Source organism: Hypomesus nipponensis, chromosome 9 (genome assembly GCF_054491055.1).
Source record: "Hypomesus nipponensis isolate SF chromosome 9, ASM5449105v1, whole genome shotgun sequence".
Lineage (NCBI taxonomy): Eukaryota > Metazoa > Chordata > Actinopteri > Osmeriformes > Osmeridae > Hypomesus > Hypomesus nipponensis.
The window spans coordinates 15,804,704-15,824,199 of record NC_140369.1 but is presented as its reverse complement, the minus strand read 5'-3'; the positions used below and the strand labels follow the sequence as shown (position 1 = coordinate 15,824,199).

At 45.9% G+C, this 19,496-nt stretch overlaps 4 protein-coding genes across 5 annotated transcripts; 3 read left to right on the top strand and 1 right to left on the bottom strand.

Annotated features, from left to right (window-relative positions):
* Window positions 1-761: 761 nt before the first annotated feature.
* LOC146273181 (epithelial membrane protein 3-like) lies at window positions 762-3,835 on the top strand. Its single transcript, XM_084705429.1, has 5 exons — window positions 762-881; window positions 2,333-2,433; window positions 2,821-2,923; window positions 3,055-3,195; window positions 3,326-3,835. Exons 2-5 carry the CDS (start codon window positions 2,356-2,358, stop codon window positions 3,499-3,501), a joined length of 498 nt encoding a protein of 165 aa, XP_084561555.1. The 5' UTR covers window positions 762-881; window positions 2,333-2,355; the 3' UTR covers window positions 3,502-3,835.
* Window positions 3,836-5,775: 1,940 nt separating this feature from the next.
* Window positions 5,776-11,131, top strand: sack1e (scaffolding CK1 anchoring protein E). The gene is made up of 10 exons (XM_084705464.1): window positions 5,776-6,666; window positions 6,851-6,997; window positions 7,445-7,569; window positions 7,840-8,006; window positions 8,167-8,422; window positions 8,701-8,760; window positions 8,896-8,955; window positions 9,487-9,736; window positions 10,412-10,627; window positions 10,727-11,131. Exons 1-10 carry the CDS (start codon window positions 6,184-6,186, stop codon window positions 10,919-10,921), a joined length of 1,959 nt encoding a protein of 652 aa, XP_084561590.1. The 5' UTR covers window positions 5,776-6,183; the 3' UTR covers window positions 10,922-11,131.
* A 551-nt stretch (window positions 11,132-11,682) lies between these two features.
* Window positions 11,683-15,964, top strand: utp3 (UTP3 small subunit processome component). The gene is made up of 16 exons (XM_084706005.1): window positions 11,683-11,847; window positions 11,990-12,077; window positions 12,208-12,264; window positions 12,418-12,474; window positions 12,630-12,732; window positions 12,827-12,895; window positions 13,032-13,153; window positions 13,285-13,437; window positions 13,698-13,769; window positions 13,902-13,942; window positions 14,036-14,132; window positions 14,298-14,423; window positions 14,622-14,761; window positions 14,988-15,051; window positions 15,361-15,468; window positions 15,635-15,964. Exons 1-16 carry the CDS (start codon window positions 11,831-11,833, stop codon window positions 15,722-15,724), a joined length of 1,404 nt encoding a protein of 467 aa, XP_084562131.1. The 5' UTR covers window positions 11,683-11,830; the 3' UTR covers window positions 15,725-15,964.
* Window positions 15,965-16,248: 284 nt separating this feature from the next.
* Window positions 16,249-18,455, bottom strand: ppcs (phosphopantothenoylcysteine synthetase). 2 transcript variants are annotated; one of them, XM_084706008.1, is made up of 4 exons: window positions 18,369-18,455; window positions 17,174-17,701; window positions 16,984-17,087; window positions 16,249-16,716 (listed from the first exon to the last, which is right to left on the bottom strand). In XM_084706008.1, exons 2-4 carry the CDS (start codon window positions 17,697-17,699, stop codon window positions 16,393-16,395), a joined length of 954 nt encoding a protein of 317 aa, XP_084562134.1. In that variant the 5' UTR covers window positions 17,700-17,701; window positions 18,369-18,455; the 3' UTR covers window positions 16,249-16,392. The 2 variants fall into 2 exon arrangements, with proteins under 2 accessions (XP_084562134.1, XP_084562133.1); XM_084706007.1 differs by lacking the exon at window positions 18,369-18,455 and adding an exon at window positions 18,193-18,329.
* Window positions 18,456-19,496: the final 1,041 nt, after the last annotated feature.

Below are 19,496 nucleotides of genomic sequence, written 5' to 3'. Positions count from 1 at the left end.
ATGATTACATTAAATCTCCAAAGATTACAGCACAGATTTCATCAGTTGCCTCTACTTTTGACTGGGTGTTAGTTAGATTCATACTGTTCCCTACAAAAACATTAAGTGGCATAACAATAATATTGTACAACATACTGTAGTAGGCCTTTCCAATAAACACAGAGGAGTCTTCAGTCTCTCCAAACATTCAATTTGATGCCAAATTGAACACTTCACTTCAGATTAATTCTTTCTGTTGCTTAGGTAAGGTATGTGTCTACCCATCGATATCTCCTGGGTGGTCTGGGTTCCCCTGTTTAGTGTTGAGTGCTCTAATGGGCACTCATTACCTCTTTTGTTACCCCTTACTAGATTAGACTCATTAACTGAAGAACCAATGTCAACAAAATCGTTGAACACAAGCTATTTATACGATTTAATGAAAATGGTTCAGTTTAAGGTCGAAAATAACTTTTTATTACAGTTTCTATGAATACATGTTTTCAGTGGTCTACCACAACTATGATATATGTTAGCTCAAGGCTTTCATGATTTAGAGATGAAGTTATCAGACATAAATTCACTGTGTTATTACAGATTTGAGCAGAATGAATGGGCTTTTAATGTTAATTTAATCTTCCACTGGCCGTGGTCTACTGGTCAGTTGTAGTACTGCTGATTGTGGGGGAGGGCAGATGCAGGCAAAAGGAAATGGGCGGTAAGAACACCCCTCTTTATCCCATTCTACATTCCTCCTGATGCCTCTCTCTGTTTTTGGATAGGGAGTGTGAGAGAGAGGAAGAAGAGAAGAGCAACTGGGAGAAAAGCAGGGGACCAGTGAAGAAAACAGAGACGGTTCCTATCAGATCACTTGAACCCATGAGAGCAAAAATCCTTTAAAGGTAAGTCTCTAAAATATGACTTGCAGTAGGTTCAGATGACAAGGAATTCATTATGTTCGGCATTTGTTTAAACACATGAAACCCAGACTTTAGGTTATAATGTAACCCTGAGAGATCTTTGAAATCTTGTGTCATTACAAAAACATATTTGTGACTGGCAATCGGATTCCAATGTTGCCAAAGTTTACTTTGTTTTAGTTTACTTTATGAAGCCTATCCTAAGAATACCAGGAATATTATATTTATCACATTCTCAATGATTTTGTTGCATGCATGACTCTGGCCAGTGCCTGATACTGGCTTAATGACATCATAACAGATGTAAACCACAACCATACCACTGTCACTTTTTATGAAAAAGGAAAACTGTGTAATTGTGCAATGGATAGGTTTGTTACTAAACATTAGGAGACAGGAGAGCAGTTCTCCATCCTGCATGTTCTATTTTAATGTATTTACTTTTAAGAGAACTTACAGTCAAAATAAGTGGGGTTGCAATAACCATACACACATAAAAAATTGTACATTTTCTGTTCTTACATAAATGTCGGTTTCTTTGTTATATCATTCCATATCCTACACTTTTCTTGTATATCATGTAACGTGTATCCTTGGAAAGCACACTAGAAACCATCTAGCTGGACCAGAGACAGAGAACAACATCAGAGAGCTGTCTTCTGGACAGTATTGCAAATGTATCACAAACCTGGTCTGTATTTCCAGATGGATTTGTGTGAATCTAACTTTAAAGTTGCAGGACAGCCTATAGTCAATCGTTTTTTGGTTTGTCACATCTGTCACATTTGTCACATTTGCTTCATTGCAAAAAGTTTGTAATTGGCCATGTAACTGACTGAAACTTGTATAGTAATTGCTGACAATTTGTATTTGATGAATTTCAAAGCACATACGCAATTCTAAACAATTTAGAATATTTAAGATTATCAAAGCATTCCCGAACGTGGTCTTTTGATTCATTGAAGTCCATAACCAAAATTCCTTTCAACAAGGACATATAGCCTCATCACATGAAACCCATCACACGTAGTCCCACACAAGCTCACAGGAGGCCCCCTCCCATGTTTCTGTGACTGCTACATGAAGCGAAAACAAATCAGTAGATTAAGCCCAGAGACAAGCAACTTGTTTACAGACGAAACAGGGTGCAGGGAGTCTGATGTGCTCTTCTGATCTCGGTCAAGACGTGAAGATAGATGGGCTGGAATTCCCCTGGCTGTTCTCATGTGGCCCCCAGTGAGAGGGAGCAGGGGAAGGAGGATAAGAGGGGTCAGGAATCACTGGCAGCAAGGCCAAGACTTTGAGCAAGCGTGACTTTTAGAGGGGGGGGTCACCACCAACTCCCCATTTGAAAACTACAGAAAAACATTCTCACCACTTGTATTTGTGGGAGCCGGTCTCCCAAGCTCCCCGTAACTTTGTTCTTGGTGCAGGAGTTCCTCCCCAGCCTGCAGCCATGGTCCTCCTGCTTGTGTCTGTCACTGTGCTGCACCTGGTCACCCTGGCTATGCTCTTCACTGCCATTCTGGAGAAGGTAAGACAGGCAGGCTACTGCTAGTTTGACAGAAACAGAATGGACTCTCTGTGCCACAGCGCTCCCTATCTTGATTGGAATGTGCTCTCATTTTTAGACTTAGAACCACAGGGTTGGAATGAGAATGGTTTCTGTCTTAGGGGGACTTGCTTGAGCTTCATCTATTGGGATGAGGAATGACAGAATGAAAGAATCCATTCCTCCAAATGTGTTTAATATATCAACATAGGACCAGCCCTAAATTCTGTGATCAAATCTTACCAGAATCCAGATCTCTGAGAACAAAGAAATGTTCTGTCTGTCTGTGTCTCTGTCTCTGTCTTTCCCTCTTTCACAAACTCTCTCCTCTCTTTCATTTTCTCTCGCTATCTCTTTCTTTCTCTTTAGTCATGGTGGGTTTTAGCTGATACTGAAATCACAGACCTGTGGTACAACTGCTATCATGACAATTCAACAGGAAACTGGTTGTGTGCTGCCAACAGTGAAAATGGTATGAATGTCAGCATCCATGTATTGATGTGGATCAAACTTGACTAATCATATTACATTCAATAAACAAAATACTCCCAGTGTGTGTGGGGGTGGTCTTTGTGTCCTGACCTGCCTGGCCTGCTCCCCTAGACTGGTTGCAGTCTGTCCAGGCCCTGATGGTCTTGACCGTGGTCTTCTCTTCCGTCTCCTTCCTGGTGTTCCTGGGACAGCTCTTCACCATGTCCACTGGAGGTCTCTTCTACTTCACTGGACTCTGCCAGATCTGTGCAGGTAGTCACCCGAGCGGAGCTCTTCATCTTACCAGGAACACACGCTTTTATTCAGCTGCCTAGATATAGGTCAAATGGTGGTGATTTAACAGGAGTTAAGTTCTTCTTTGCTTTTGTTTTTGGCTTCTCAGGGTTGACAGACTTTGCTGCCTGTCTCATCTTCACGTTCCACCGCAAAGAGGTCCTGGATGAGGCCCGGGAGTCCAGCACCTCTCACTTTGGTTACTGCTTCATCCTGGCCTGGCTCTCCATGCCCCTGCTGGTTGTTAGCGGTGTTCTGTACGTCCACCTGCGCAAGAAGCAGTGAAAGAATGAAGGAGGAGGAAATAAAGAGGGAAAAGAAAGAGGGAATGAAGGAACCGAGAAAAAGTTGTCATTTGAACTTAATTATTTACTGTATCTGTAATGAGGAACAACCGAGTGGAAATGGATGGTAGGAAAATTTGTCCAGATGGTATACAACATTTTGGGATGTACGTTTTCTAAGAGCTTGCGTTAGGGCACAAAGCCTACTTCATATTGTACTGTAGAACACATTCTTTCACTCACAACCATCGCTTTCTTAAAATTTTACATCATGTTATATAACAGATGAAAGTGAAAGTGCCATAAAAACATCCTCCCTCAATATACAAAACATGCTTCAGGGAATCACTTCTGCATGTAACAAATGTTTGTGTTGAAGTCACTGAGGCAGATCCCATTGCCCATTAAACTCAAAAGGGTGTGCCGCTATGTTGCTTTCAAGAGACACTCCTGTTATGGGAGTCATTGTGAGTCAAGAATACCTTTGTCCTAAAATGCCTTCCAAGCATAGCTCACTCTAAAATCAAAATGTATATAATCAAGTTACACTATCCTCATTTGATATTTAACAAGTTACTCCATACCATCTTACATAACAAGACACACCAGATGAATCTATGGATCTATCACTGCAACTGCGTATGAGGTAATTCTGGGGAATGATGGTTGATAGACTGGAAACTTCTAGAATCCCTATTCTATACCCTGAAGTGAGACCTTCACAGCCCTAGGCAATGGCTCTCAGAGAGGTGTTTAAATCTTTGCTGGAGGAGTGGACAGAGGAGATTGACATATCAGGGAGAAAGACCCAGGTTAAGAACGGCCACTCATGGTATGGCTGCCAACGGGTCACAGCAGGGTGGTACTGGGACAGGAAGCACTTATCAGCCAGCCAGTCAGCTTCCTACTCCACTGCTGTGGCTGGCAGATCAGGCCAGACCGGTCGGAGCAGAGCAGTCTCAGGAGGACAGCCCTTTCACAGCCTGATAATGGGCATGGTGAAGACAGAAATGTTACACTGGGGAACGCCTTGAACGCATCACAATACGCAGTTGAAAATCTTTCCTCCCAGAACAGGTTGAAAATCACACATTTGGAATGATAGCTTCCGAATGGCTCTGGGGAACTGTTGCATACCTGCTTTGGAGATGCTGTGTGAGATGTGCTAGAGACCACAGAGTCCTGGACCCCTCCAGCTCTGATGGACTGACAGGACCTGTCAGCAGCAGAAATCAAAATGAAGAAAAGAGGAAGGTAAAGAGGAGGGCTTTGGGGGAAAAAAAGGGAGGGAGGGAGGGAGGGAGGGGGGGGGGAGGGAGGGAGGGAGGGAGGGAGAGAGGGAGAGAGGGAGAGAGGGAGGGAGGGAGGGAGGGAGGGAGGGAGAGAGGGAGAGAGGGAGAGAGGGAGAGAGGGAGGGAGGGAGGGAGGGAGGGAGGGAGGGAGGGAGGGAGAGAGGGAGGGAGGGAGAGAGGGAGAGAGGGAGAGAGGGAGGGAGGGAGGGAGGGAGGGAGGGAGGGAGGGAGGGAGGGAGAGAGGGAGGGAGGGAGGGAGGGAGGGAGGGAGGGAGGGAGGGAGGGAGAGAGGGAGAGAGGGAGGGAGGGAGGGAGGGAGGGAGGGAGGGAGGGAGGGAGGGAGAGAGGGAGGGAGAGAGGGAGGGAGGGAGGGAGGGAGGGAGGGAGAGAGGGAGGGAGGGAGAGAGGGAGAGAGGGAGGGAGGGAGGGAGGGAGGGAGGGAGGGAGAGAGGGAGAGAGGGAGGGAGGGAGGGAGGGAGGGAGGGAGGGAGGGAGAGAGGGAGGGAGAGAGGGAGGGAGGGAGGGAGGGAGGGAGGGAGGGAGGGAGGGAGGGAGGGAGGGAGAGAGGGAGGGAGGGAGAGAGGGAGAGAGGGAGGGAGGGAGGGAGGGAGGGAGGGAGGGAGGGAGGGAGGGAGGGAGGGAGAGAGAGAGGGAGAGAGGGAGGGAGGGAGGGAGGGAGGGAGGGAGGGAGGGAGGGAGGGAGGGAGGGAGGGAGGGTGGTAGATGTTTTCACTCAAAGGTGAGACTATCTACCACATACAAGATTATGAAGTCTGACAGCTGAGGTGAGTTGTATTTTTCTGTCATGTAGTCTCTGTCTACTACAGTCAAATAGTTTTGTCAAAAGCGGTAAAGTGACTATTCTAAAGCTCTTAACTCAGCTATTTGTGTGCTTATGTCAACATGGGACTTGAAACTTGTTTGAGAAAGGCTGGGAACTCTGAAAGTAATTCGGCACCATGAACACTGTTTATTTCACAGACGGAGTAAACCGCAAAACTGAAAATGAATAAATCTGATGGATCTAGACCCTGTATTTCCTTGAGATCCAAGGCAAAAAACAGCTTGATGTTTGACTGGATTTCTCTCATTTGAACACATTCGGAATTTACTGATGGAACCTTTGATAGCTGCCACTGATGACAGAACACCAGTGTAAATGTTTTCATGAGAAGGCGTACGGCTGTGTGGTCTACATGCAACTGGTAGGTGGGTGGTGGAACTACCCCTGAGGGAAGACTTACCTAGGGCATCCAGCCGGCCAACCAGCCAGAAAAACGGCTAGACAGTCAACTTATCATTCAACCAAACGGACTGGAAGTCAGTCAGTCAGATAGACAGAAAGACAGACAAACAGACGCCTGGACAGACAGACTTCTTAAGCTCCAGCCATGTCTAACTCCCATGAGCAGAGTTTGAACGAGAATGTGGTGTTCCTGCCTATGTCTGAGTCCAGTCCGGAGTTTCTCCACTGTGAGCGTGAGCGATACGCCCTGGAGACCCTGCTGAGCTCGGGGCCTGCAGCCTTCTACACCAGGCTGGGCCAGGAGAGTCTGGCCCCCTTCCTCTCCCCAGAGGAGGTTCATCAGATCAGCGGCTGGGCCAAGAACTACCACATCAGCCAGCTACAGCTGGAGAACGGGGAGGAGAAAGAGGACGAGGAGGAAGAGGAGGAGGGCTCGGGGCTCAAGGGCTTCTCTGGCCGCTACTTCCCCACCCACTCTGACACCCCGGCCCCCTGTCTGGTGTTGGGCTGGCCCGATAGGATGTCCTGGGTGGGAGTGGATAGTGCCACGGTCCACACCAACCCCCCGGCCGAGGGCCAGCCCAACATCAGGGAGGTCATCAGGAGGCTGCTGCAAGGAGCCACCAAGGTACCGCTGAATCCAGACAAGAGAAGTGACTGTGTGGTTTGCTGTCTTTGGATGGCCTTGTTGTTCTGTTTGATTTAGTTTGTATGGAGCTTTAATAGTCTACAAATATGATTGTATTTGTTCGGGGCAAAATGGTCCTCTTTCTGTCCATCATGTTTTAATTCTGATGCTGTTCGCTCCTCAGGTGATTGCCATAGTGACAGACAGACTGTCAGACAATGCTGTGATTGGTGACCTGCACTGCCAGGCCTCTCGGGGGGTTCCAGTTTACCTCATCCTGAACCAGAGGTCCATCCAGGAGAACTTCACACCCCACAGGCTGACACATCCCGTGAGGATCCATGTCATCAGCCTACTGTCTAATAGTCTGTTTATTACATACAGTTTGACGGTCAAAGTGATTGTCATGCTGTATGTTGATCGTAGACCGTGAGGACACCTTTGCTGAGAGCTTTATATAACATGCATTGGCCATGTCATTCTTCAAGGAAATATATAGTGTCTTCAAGAGACACACCCAGACGGACACATGTATCAGTCGGCAAGAATAGTTTGAGCATGCTACAGTGGTTAGGAATGTGACCAGAATGAAGCAACACTTTTAACATGGTAGCTGAACAGGTTGTTCAACATTCAATGTTGTATTTCTGTACGTGTGTGTGTGTGTTTGTGTGAGAAGGAGATAGAGAAAGAGAGAGAACACGTTTGTGGTTGAAATCGAACAATGAGTCTTCACATCAAAGAAAGGACGGGGTTTCATCCTCCATCTCCTGTGTAGAACATCCAGGTGCGCATGCTGGGAGGAAAGACCTACTGCACGAGGGAGGGGAAGATGGTGGTGGGGGAAATGAAAAACAACTTCCTCCTGGTGGATCTGGAGACGGTGGTACAAGGAAGCTATAGGTAAAGGACACCAATCGGTCCATCAGGGAGATCTGTGTGGTGCAGATTCCTAATCCCCGATCAGAGGCCTGGATTGGAGCCCCAATGTTATTTAATCCTGTCGAGCGGAGAGACGATTCGTAGCTACTATTCGTACTAGACAATTCGACGATCCATACGATAGACTACACTTTGAAACAACGTGTCTGCCATCCATCAAACAAAATCCCAGAAATTGTTTTTAATCCCATTCAAAAATCCTATCTGTGTCTCTGTATCTGTGGCCTCTAGTCTGACCTGGAGTGACGCCCACCTGCATCGTCAGCTGGTGACGGTTCTGAGTGGTCAAGTGGTTGAGTCCTTTGACCAGGAGTTCCGGATCCTCTTCGCTGCCTCTCTCCCCATCCCGGACAGCTGGAAGGTTGCCAAGCACCCCACGGACGTTACATTCCACTCAGGTGACACAGATGAAAGCAGCTGTGGTCAACACAGTGTGGTTATGACAAGTCTTGGGGCTTTTAATGATCACTAAATATATCCTATTAGACTGCTTGGCTGTCACAACATATCGGTTAGACAGAGAAGTAACAACAGACCTGTCTTCTCCTCACCACTCAGAGAAGTCTGATCCGGGCCAGTCAAGGCACCTCCCCATGGAGCCCCTCTCAACCCCCGAACCCAGCCTACCCACAACCTCCCCACTGGACTGGGAGGCCATGGGGGTCATTCAGAGACACATGCGCGAATCACGTGTCAATCTGCACGGTCCGTCCATGACCACCGAGGAACCACTGCTGTTCAGTCCACATGAGAGAAAGACATTGTTAGTGAAAGAGTCTAATCGCCATGAAACAACATTTCTGGAGGAGGAGAGGTATGTAGAACGACAGGAAGCTTCATAGAACTGATTTTCTCTACCTTCAGAGGTAGAGAGGTCACGCCAGTAGGTGTTTCAGTTCTTTTGTCAAGGAAAAGGTAAAGATTGACTCAATGAAACTAGTGCAAACTTTGTGCTAAAAAAGTAGGACAAAAACTCTCTGCCTTATCACTTTCATGTGTTGAATAGTTGAATCCCATGAGACAGAATCAGTTTCTGTGTAGTGTGCATCGGTATTCAAACACACTCAAATTCTCCTTCTTCCTATGTTATAGAACAAGTTTCAATCCCAACTTTGGGAAGAGGAATCAACAAGACAATCTGCTAAGTTTAAAGTTAGTATGTCAGAAGCACCTGTTATTTTATTTCATCACGTAAGCGCTGACAACATTCTGAACTGTAGAATGAGCTGCTCCTCTCTCCACCATATCATTTGTGGAAACTGCTTCTGGTGTCTGCTTATCTGACAGGAACACTAGGTACTCTGAGACAGACTTTCAGACCTTCACTGAGAAAGAGTTCCAACACAGGTAAATGGACACTATAAATGACCGTGATCATACCACTGTGGTCACATTTCACTTTAAATGTACTTTCAGCATATTGTTCCCTGCTTCTCATGGGTCATAAACAACGTGCTTGTACAGTGCAAACATGTGAGAACATTATATTGACAAATGTCAATAATAGAGCTGTAAGTTATCTAAGATAAAAGACAAAACAATATGAAACATATACTGTCTAGTACAGGGGTAGGCAACCCCGGTCGTAGAGAGCCGCTGTCCTGCATGTTTTAGATGTTTCCCTGCTCCAGCACACCTGATTCAAATGAGTGGTCATTACCCGGCTTTTACAGAGCTTGATAACAACCCATTCATTTAAATCAGGTGTGCTGGAGCAGGGAAACATCTAAAACATGCAGGACAGCGGCTCTCGAGGACCAGGGTTGCCTACCCCGGTCCAGTGCATAGATAAAGCCGTCGTAAAAGGGCTAGGCAAATACATTTGATTTGATTATACTTTAGTGTTTGTTCCAAATGATTTGCTTTCTCTGCTTTAAGGGTGCAGACAGACACAAGCTACTCCAGGCAGCTCTACTGGCAGAGGAGCTGTGAGTCAGAGGAGGAGCGTCCAGCTAAGCCTCGTCATGACAACACAGACGTGAGCTTCAGACAAGAGACCCCGGTCGTCTCCTCCCATCAGAGATGGCATCAACCAAACAGGAGGCAGGACATTTTGGAGGAGGAGTCAAAAACAGGTCAAAGCCAATCAGAATCGAGCTCATGGGCGGACAGTCCATCCTCGACAATGGTGAGAACCATGTTTTATGAAGGTGTGCAGACTGTCAAGGTTAAAACAGGATGGAGTCAGATGGCTGAACGGTTAGGGAATCGGGCTATTAATCAGAAAGTTGCTGGATCGAATCCTGGCCGCGGAAAATTAGGTTGTGTCCTTGGGCAAAGCACTTCACCCTACTTGCCTCGGGGAAATGTCCCTGTACTTACTGTTAGTGGCTCTGGATAAGAGCGTCTGCTAAATGTAAATGTAAAACAGCAAGCTCAGGTCTGCTTATCATGTGATGTTGTTCACTGTTAGGCACAGTCAAACACATTTGTCGTCCGATTATGATGTGAGGAATTCCCACGTAACTGATTGAACTCATTCCCACTTTAATTGTTACAAATGTATCATGTACATTTAGAACCATTTGGTTTCAGTTGAATAATTTAAACCAATTAAATGTAAATTAGTCACATAATCAAATTAGGGTCTGAAAAGAACCTTTTGGAATGCAGGTGAGAGAAATTGGACTCTACAGTAGCTTTACTTACCCTGTTATTGGCTGGTTGGACATTTCTTCCACTTGTCCAACACTCCACATTAAGTCTTCACAAGTGCATTTGGGATCTTCCTAAAGTGTCTGATCGATGGGAAGCATGAGGAGATCACTATTGTGTCACTATTGTCTGTCCTTCCCTCTTCCAGAAGCCTCTGATACTGAGGGTACCTCAGCGTGAAAGCTTCAGCTCTCTGAGTGACATCATGAGAAGACTGCAGCCTCGACAGAGCTCCTCAGGACTCATGACCAGAGTGTCTAAGAGCACGGTATCAGAGCTCAGCCGCTCCATGATGGATCTGCGATCGGAGAACACTGACACAAGTCTGCAGAAGGAGCCCAGAGCACCAAAATTACAAGCCAATGTAAGCAAGAGGGTTTCTGTGTGTCTTTGCATGTGTGGGTGCGACTGCGTATCTTCCTGGCCCACTAATATCACTGATATCTTTCTCTCTTTGTGGCAGTACTTTGATCCTTTCCGAGTGACCCCAGCCCTCGCCCTGATGAAGAAAAGGAACGATGACATCAAAGCTGTAATGCTTCGACAACCCAAGACGTTCCTGCCCCCCTCCAGACCTCGGAGCAGCAGCTTTGGACTGCAGATGGACTGGAGAAGGCCACAAACTGACAGGGACCGAGGGAGGGAGGAGACTAAGTGACATCAGGACCTTAACCCTTCTCAGATGTGGAGTCAGTGGAGAGAATGTGGCAGACCACGACAGATGCTGGAAGAGACGCTCCACAGAATACAGCCCCATCTGCTGGATGTGCTTCGACTGTACTGTTCTCACTGCGCCTTGTATTGCTGAGTAATAAAAGGTTTCTACTACCTCTGCTGAAGTTGACCATTAAAAAGAACATAAATTCTGTTTTATGTGTGAGTGAAGATTCTTAAAAGTTTTTTAAAAGATAGGAAAATATCTACTGATCAATCCCACGTGTGTTATAAGTCTGTGGTGAAGTATTTACAGTGTGATTTATTGTGACAAAGGGCTTTGCAAACTCTTTGAAATTACATTTATATTTTCAATTGGATTTTGAATATAATATACTGTAATGTAATAGTCTAGTTTAGCTAAAGAGCTAATCCTGTCAGCTACGTTGCTTTACTGACAAGCCAAAACATTACTTTTGTGACTTTTCCCCAGAAAATAGTGTATGGAAAATATGTTGGTTTAGTAAGCAGGACTCTCTCTAAAAAGGGAGATTAGCAGCTGCTTGTGTGATAACAAGCTCTATGTAGGACACACTTTTTTTAGTCAATAAAAAAAATGCAATGTGCTTATTGGACTTGCCTACTGTTAATTAAACAAATATAATCACATCCGAAATTTAAGAGACATTATGCTATTTTCATATGGGCCACTAGATGGAAGCAAGTAATTTTTCTGACTACGGAATCTAGAACCTAGAAGAAGACTACCATGTTACACGTGTGTGGGCTGTGACGACAAATGAAGCTAGTGAGCCTCACGGCTAAAGACAGTTGTTACAAATACATTTAGCGAGCTTTATCTTAGTGGTTATTTTACTCAATAAACAACTGCTATCACACAACCGCCATCAAGATGGTTCGTGCTCAAAGGTGAGTACATTCATGTAGCAGTAATTGCTAGTGGTATAGGTAGCTAACAATGTTGTCAACTAGCTGTATTACTGTAACCGGAAGTTCCAGATGTTTTATAGCTATATAGCTAAATTGTGACTTTCTCCTCTATGCTACATAGAACAAAACGATTTAAATTGCCCCAAAAGACGGAGCAGTATGATGATGATGACCCTGAAGCATACAAAGCTATGCCTGTCCCAGACAAGGTATCTAGCCTACATTACAATGCTTGGATCACTCTGCCTCATTCGACTGTCGCTTATTTGGCAGCTGTGATAGATGTAGTCGTCACGTTGAATCAGATTGGAATGAAACCGCTTCTCTTTTTCTCACCAGAAATCATCCAAGTACACAAAAGACAAGATTGATGAGTTCCACGATGAGAAAATATCAGTAAGTCTGGGTACACACTCTCCTTTTCAGAATTCTTATCGAGGCACCATTAGTTATCTGCGCCAGTAGATTGCAGACCAAGCAGTCACATTTAAGACTAGTTCTAAATGAGGCATGGCTTTTAATAAAAGATGGGACGCTTGTGTGTTGCAGAAACTCCTGGCACGTGGGGTAAAGATGGACAGCGACGAGGAAGACATTGACGAAGAGGTGAGTCACACTATATTCCCTAAGTTGACTTTACTCTACAATTGGATGTACAGTCTCATAAAAACCCTTTGATTTTCCATCCCAGAGAGGGAGGGAACCAAGACTCTCTTAATATCAGAAATATTGGGTGTTTGACTTGAGTGTTTCTCCTGTAGGAGGAAGTGATGGCCCTGGACATCTCTGAGTCGGAGGAGGATGAGGAGGAACAGGAGGAAGAGGGTGATATGGAGAGTGATCTCGAGGGAAAGAAGCATGATGGTAAACCAACTGTCCGTCAGTAATTCTGTGTCTTTTGATGTTGTGTGTGTCCCACATTGACCTAGCATGTGGGCATGTGTCTTCTCTGACCTAGATCTCCCAAACGAACAGGCCTGGGGAAACAGGAAGAAGATGTTCTATGACTCTGACTATGTGGCTGCCAGTAAGTAGTACTATGCCAGCTGTATATGATAATAACTCACAGATCACAACAGGCTATTGCACTAATAGATCCTTACTTAGAAGATGCTTTTCTTCGGGGCTGTGCTGAAGATATAACCACATTTGTGTCACGGTAGAGGGGAAGACTCAGGAGCAGGTGGAGGCTGAAGATGCGGAGGAGGAGGAAGAAGCAAAGAACATTCAGAAACGTTTGGCTGCCAACCTCAGTGAGGAGGACTATGACCTGAACCTCCTTCAGGTATTCACTGTCTGCTGTTTACTGTAACTGTAGCCTAGTTGGGCTGTCTCCTGCAAGACAGTGTTTTTGCATAAGGCAAATGATATTGGCCCTGGAATCCTTTGGCTATTATGTTTTGCGTGGTTGTGTAGGAGTTTGCTGTGGAGGAGAAGGAGTTGGAGCAGAGTGTGGACAAGGAGAGGATTGTGAAAGACCTGAAGCAGATGTCCCAGAAGGAGAAGATGAAACTGCTGAAGAAGGAATCCCCCGAATTTTTGGAGCTCATCCAGGATTTTAAAGCTAAGGTAAAACAACTCCAAATGAGGCAAAATAGCTCATGAACTCCTGATGTAACTATTGGGAAATGTTGGAGTACTTGAAAAAGTAACCAATGTGATTGTGACAATCATCTGAAGTATGTGGAGAGCTGAGTGGATTCATCTGGTGAATGGGCACAGTTCCACGCATCCCCTTAGAGTTCTGCTACTGCTTCAGGGAAAGGTCAAGAGTTTCACTTGGGACAGGGACACTCGGCATGTAAATGTGCCGTGTGTGTGTGTTGCAGTTATCAGAGTTGAAGGAGGAACTGCAGCCTCTCCTGGAGATGGTCAAAGATGGACACATCCCAGCAGGAAAGGTGGGACCCTCTCCATTGCACTCAGCTTCCATTCTGCCCTCTTAATCAACTATTCTCCAAAATGGACTCTCTGTAGCAGCTCATTTATTAGCCGCTCATTTATTTTTAACTCGTTGTAATCTTCTCTTAAAGGGTGCCAACTACATCAAGACCAAGCAGCAGCTCTATTTAAAGTAAATTTCAATCCTAAGACAAGCATAGTGTGTAGACCTTCTCATCAGTCTGGATTGTTGACTAAAAATGGACTTCTCCTTTCCTCTCCACAGTTACTGCACAAACATCAGTTTCTACCTGGTCCTGAAAGCAAAGAGAATTCCTGCACACAACCACCCGGTGATTGAGAGATTGGTGACGTACAGAAACGTGAGTCCACCTTCGCTTCCAGGTCACGCACCGCTCTTAATATGTGATCCAGGTCTGGAGCCGCAACTCCCGCTGTCCTCCTCAAGCCCAGTTACCGACAAGCGTCTGGGCTGTCCGTCCTGCTGTAGTAGTGACCTAGGGGTGTCTTTGTCCGACCTCTTCCAGCTGATCAACGATCTCGGCGCTGCTGACGCCCGCCTGGCTCCCCAGCTCCGCCTGCTGCTGGCTAGACACCAGACGGAGAAGCCCGCTAGAAAACCAACGAGCGGCAAGGACACAGAGCAGACCAAGGTAGGAACTGTAGCCGGCAGGGTGAGCCACTTTGCGTGGTCTAGAGTGACGACGCAGTAAGCCAATGAGTATGGCATATCTGGGTATGGGAAAAGTAGTCTGCAAACCATAGATTGACCCATTACAGAAACGAATCGACGTGTCACTCCCCATGGGCACGTTAGCCCTGACAGCGTGTTTTGTGTTGACGTGTGGCAGGTGCCTGAACAGGCTGGCCCCGAGGCGTCAGAGGAGTCGGACTCTGACCTGGATGAAGAGGCGGCGCTGCTCTTCTACAGAGGGGTGGAGCTGAAGCTGAAGCTGAAGAGGAAGGGCAAGGACCAGCAGGTGGAGGAGAGGTGAGCGGAGCGTGTTTATCATTCATACACAGGTGATGCCGGGTGGCGGACCCCAGGAGAACGAAAACAGGGAAAGGGGCACATTTGCGATATGCTGCGACCACGTACGCAATTGTTGAGGACCGACCAGCTGTGACTGCGAGTTGTGGAGCCGCTGGTCGCAGCTGCAGCTTGAGGAGGAGTTTGAGGTTAAGTCCCTCCCCCTCCCTCTGTTTTCTCATTGCAGATTGGAGGAAGGTGAAGAAGAGGTGGAGGCAGATGCAGATGCAAAAAGAGGAATTACCTATCAGGTGAGGTGTCTGGGTGTCATTTATTGGGTGACAATCTGTCATTTATTGGTAATCATATTTATATTTAATGGCAGGGTTGCTCATGTACAGCATTCATTTATTCACGCAGCCCACGTTTACATAATACAACCGGTGTGTTACAACGATAACTTGCGCTAACGGAACAAGGACTTTCTCTTAATACATTACATCGTGATCTGTGCACTATATTTCTCTTCAGCGCATCAGATTTGTCTCATGTGTGCCGTGTCAAGAGTATTATCCCATCTGGAACCATTAGTCTGATTGTGTCATCTGCCAATTCCACAGATGGCTAAGAACAAAGGGCTTACGCCAAAGAGGAGAAAGATCGACCGCAATCCCAGAGTCAAACACAGAGAGAAGTTCAGGAGAGCTAAGATCCGCAGAAAGGGACAGGTTTGTACCAAGCCTGAAAACAGGATACTACATCATTGCACCGATCGACCACCGAGTGGAGAACCTGCACCATATAATGAATACTGCAATCCATTCAATAAATGGATTGCTGGGAGTTCCAATCCTTGCAACGGAAACCTTAATCAAACACTTTCTCTGTTTCCAGGTCCGTGAAGTCCGTCGGGAGGAGCACAGATACAGCGGAGAGTTGTCTGGTATTCGTGCTGGAGTTAAGAAAAGTATCAAACTCAAGTAGCCAAGCTTTTCTAATGGACTGTACTTACTTGACTGTATGTCACCAAGGACTGGTGTCGCTTAGAAGCTGTCTTAACAACTGTAGCAACCTAAGTGGATATTTATAGTTGAGGATTATGGTGTGGTAGGTTCAGCTACTGTAATGTTACCATAAGAGTACTAAGATTGTATCTTTCACAGACACTGCTTTGGACTGGTCAAATTATCCATGTCACTTTTTAATAAAACTCAAGATGCTTAATGATCGGCTGGGACTGGAGGTCTATATGTATCAATTCAAATCAGCACTTGGCAAGCACTGAGTTATCATTACAAGCCAGGAATCTTTCCTATGGGTTGTTACATGATCATTGTAGACTTTCCCCCTTAACCCACATGCATGAACACAGACAAATGAACCGTACTAGACTAGCAAGCCTCAGAGCCTTTACATTCTTACGTTTTCTTCATTGTCCCAGTTAGTGTCTGAGTTGATGGGGTCTTACTTAAGCCTTGGTTCGTCATACTACACTGCATTTTTGCTTGATATCGATATATAATTTTACATTACTAAAATTTGGCTACAACAGTCCAATCAACCCTCTCCCACCACACAACCATTTGAGATTAAACTTCACATTCCCTCCAGACAAAATGGAAGGGGGCATTCTCAGTATGAAAAGAAGCCCATCAGCCTTTCTGGTTGATGAACCGGCCGTGTGCTGTGGTCAAGTTGCTGACGATCATCTCCTCGATCTCCACCTCTTGGCTCACGTCTTCATCAGACAGCACCAGCTCGGCCTGGGTGTCCTGGGTCACCACCACCACGTAGCCCCGCCTGGTGTCCAGAACGTTGGCCACCACAGCCTGGTGCCGGTAGAGGTCCAGGGCCCGCCGAGCCCGGTCCAGCAGGATGGACGGGTCCGTCTCCAGTTTGAAGGAAGTCACAAACGCCTGTGGAGCCCAGTCCTTCACCAGAGGAGACAGCATTTTGGGCACCATCTTCATACTGATCTATCGGGAGAGATACTGTGTTAAGATTGGCCATTCGTCACTACGTTTGAGTAAACTTGATTCATGCATTGGCCACTGGATTTCGTTTCCCATGTTGTAAGGGTTGTGCTTGGTTAGGGTTAGAATGAGGAGTCGGGGAGGGGAAGCAACTGAGGACTGCTGTATACTACTGAAAACAGAATGGTAAAAACAGTGTGTGAATAGGCACTGACAAACAGCAGGGGAGGGCACGTGTAACCCTCCGCCGCATGTAAAGGGGTTCCTCACCTGGAGAGGCCCATTGGAAGACTGGATCTTATGTTCCGGCATCTCAGACGCTGGGATGTAGAAGTCGGACACGGCTGCAGCCAAATAAAACATGGCCTTGGAGCCTACAAACAAACAAAGAACACATGGTTGACTCCCACAACACTGCATCCTCATATAACCTGACCCACACTGCCCTTGGTGGTGGTACCTATGGTACTGAGAGCCTGAGCAGCAGCTTTGAGGAGGTGCAGGTACTCAGACAGAGTGCTGAACTCGATGGGCAGAAGAAGCCCTGCCTCCTTCACTGCCTGGTAGCGCTTCAAGACTTTGGCGATATTGGGGAGAGCCTGCTGGTTGACCGTAACCTGACCACCCGAGTCAGAGCCGCTCTCTAACTGCAGGGAGTCCAGCAGGTTGACTCCTGCATAGAGGCGTGTGTAGGGATACAGGGAGCGGTGTCTGTGCAAGAAGATCACAGCGTAGCCAGAGTCCAGGAAGTACTCTGCCGACGAAGCTCCACGCCGACCGCTGCTGAAGTTGTCCAGGAAACGAACTGTGCGAGACTCCAGGGGAACCTTGGTGCCCCCTGAGGTGATCAGTACCACCCGGCGCCCCGCCGCCCCGTGCTTCGCAGCAAACGCACCCATCTGCCCTCTGACCTCCTCCACATGGGAGGGAACAGCAAACTCAACTGCCAGCTTCCCTTCTGCATTTGGTGTTGTGGGGTCTGCCATACCTAGTGATGAAGTTGAGAGATGGGACAATGAATGACTAAATAGGACACACTCAGTAGGCATTTTGAAATGTACATCATTACAGTCCACTGCTTTGAAACTGGGTGAAAGTGGATGGAGGCAAACTGGTACATTCTTAAGAGAGGTCATGAGATAATGCGACGGGCAGTTTGTTTACTCTGCTTACCCTGACGTTCTTGGAGGGAAATATTTTAAGTAACAGCTCACTAGAGCCCTCTATTAAATAGCCTACATTCGTAGACTTCCAAGGTGTCTGGTAAGACGTGTAAAACAAATGACAACTGTAGTTTTTGTCTCTTTGAAAATGACAAGGGATCATGGTTCGAGAGAAGACTGGGTGGGACTCCACTTCAGCCGTAGGTTTACCGTATGTTTAATATAATGTGTATGGTCCTCTAAATCTATGTCTACAAAACGATACTAATAAGTGTACAAATTCTTACTGAACTTCTAAAAGCACCGTGTTTCTTACTTCGGAGAGGTAATGTGAGGCTTCAGGTAGGCGAGCTTGTCAAGTTCAGCAGCAGATGTTTCAGTAGCCTGAGACGAGTTTTGGACGCAGGGTATTGCCTAAACTAACTGACCCCTCACAGCCGTAGGCCTATTTGACCTTCAGGTTTAATCGGAGCAAAAGCAATCGCCACCCACCAGGTAACAGCCAGCTGTTCCTGAGTTTCAGAAAACGTTATATCCCCCTTCACTGAAACATATTATCTTCCTGTGTCTGACTTTTTCTCCGACTATTTTATAAATACCAAAACCTTTATGGTTGGATGTCGCCGCCTAGTGCCATGGAGGTAGTACTCAAAAGACATGCAAAGGTAAAACTGAATCTTGCAAAATGCAGTGAGATGGAAATGGAAAATAAAGCATGTTTAAATAAATGTATTTTTTATTACGTTTACTGTAATGATAAATATTATTATGGTAACTATTGAATTGTTATTACTTTTTTGAAGATTAAGATTAATTAAATAATGTAGTAGCCTTATTGTTTGGTGTTAAATAAGTTGTATCAATGTCAGCGGCAATACACATTTTTCTTTTGACAGAGACCTTTCTAAAAACACCCATTCATTATTTATCGAGATGACAACATGGGACTAGTTTCTGTGGTTGCTGGTATCCTCTCGTTTTGTGCTGAAAGTAGTTCCGGCCGCTTTGGTGTAGTTGAAGTCCCGGATGTGGTGCTTTGAAAATTATTTGGTGAACCGAATCTCCTCACTAAATCGAATCTTTGATTTAAATCTCGATTCACTTCTTTTGGTGCACCCCAAACAGTATGGATTGCAGAGAACTGCCTGTTCCTCTGCTATACAACTGCCACTCAGCACCTCAATCAATGCTGTTAATAGGGTTACATTGGTTCATATGCAAATGGTTCAAATTAATAATTCTAGGCTGCTCTCCCACACACTGTAAACATAAAAGTGCAAATAACAGACACATTCCTCTTAATCTAGGTTAATAGGAGCTGAAGGAATGTAAACAAATGATACATATATAATTGCTAATTAGTTTAAATATATATTCTAATAATAACACTATGAATTATATTCACACTTAATCACATTCTAAACCACAACTGCATTTACTGTTTTATCAAACATTAATAGACTGAGAGAAAGTAGTGGTGGGACATCGATTTATGGACAGACAGGGTGGCAGTCCAGGTGTTGAAAGTGTGATGTCCCACTGAGGTCTGGGATGTTTTCTATGTTGTGACTTGACTTGAGCTGCTCCCATAAACTGGTGCGATGCCAACGGCAATGATCT

Bases quoted from the DNA above. Each gene is read 5' to 3' on its own strand.
- LOC146273181 (XM_084705429.1), top strand. From the start codon at position 2,356: ATGGTCCTCCTGCTTGTGTCTGTCACTGTGCTGCACCTGGTCACCCTG. The intron at 2,924-3,054 runs GTATGAATGTCA...CTGCTCCCCTAG, and splicing joins TGCTGCCAACAGTGAAAATG to ACTGGTTGCAGTCTGTCCAG. The intron at 3,196-3,325 runs GTAGTCACCCGA...TTGGCTTCTCAG, and splicing joins ACTCTGCCAGATCTGTGCAG to GGTTGACAGACTTTGCTGCC.
- sack1e (XM_084705464.1), top strand. From the start codon at position 6,184: ATGTCTAACTCCCATGAGCAGAGTTTGAACGAGAATGTGGTGTTCCTG. The intron at 8,007-8,166 runs GTGACACAGATG...CTCACCACTCAG, and splicing joins GGACGTTACATTCCACTCAG to AGAAGTCTGATCCGGGCCAG. The intron at 8,956-9,486 runs GTAAATGGACAC...CTCTGCTTTAAG, and splicing joins GAGAAAGAGTTCCAACACAG to GGTGCAGACAGACACAAGCT.
- utp3 (XM_084706005.1), top strand. The intron at 12,475-12,629 runs GTGAGTCACACT...TTTCTCCTGTAG, and splicing joins AGGAAGACATTGACGAAGAG to GAGGAAGTGATGGCCCTGGA. The intron at 13,943-14,035 runs GTAAATTTCAAT...TCCTCTCCACAG, and splicing joins AAGCAGCAGCTCTATTTAAA to TTACTGCACAAACATCAGTT.
- ppcs (XM_084706008.1), bottom strand. From the start codon at position 17,699: ATGGCAGACCCCACAACACCAAATGCAGAAGGGAAGCTGGCAGTTGAG. The intron at 17,088-17,173 runs GTACCACCACCA...GTTTGTTTGTAG, and splicing joins TCAGGCTCTCAGTACCATAG to GCTCCAAGGCCATGTTTTAT. The intron at 16,717-16,983 runs GTGAGGAACCCC...CTCTCCCGATAG, and splicing joins CTTCCAATGGGCCTCTCCAG to ATCAGTATGAAGATGGTGCC.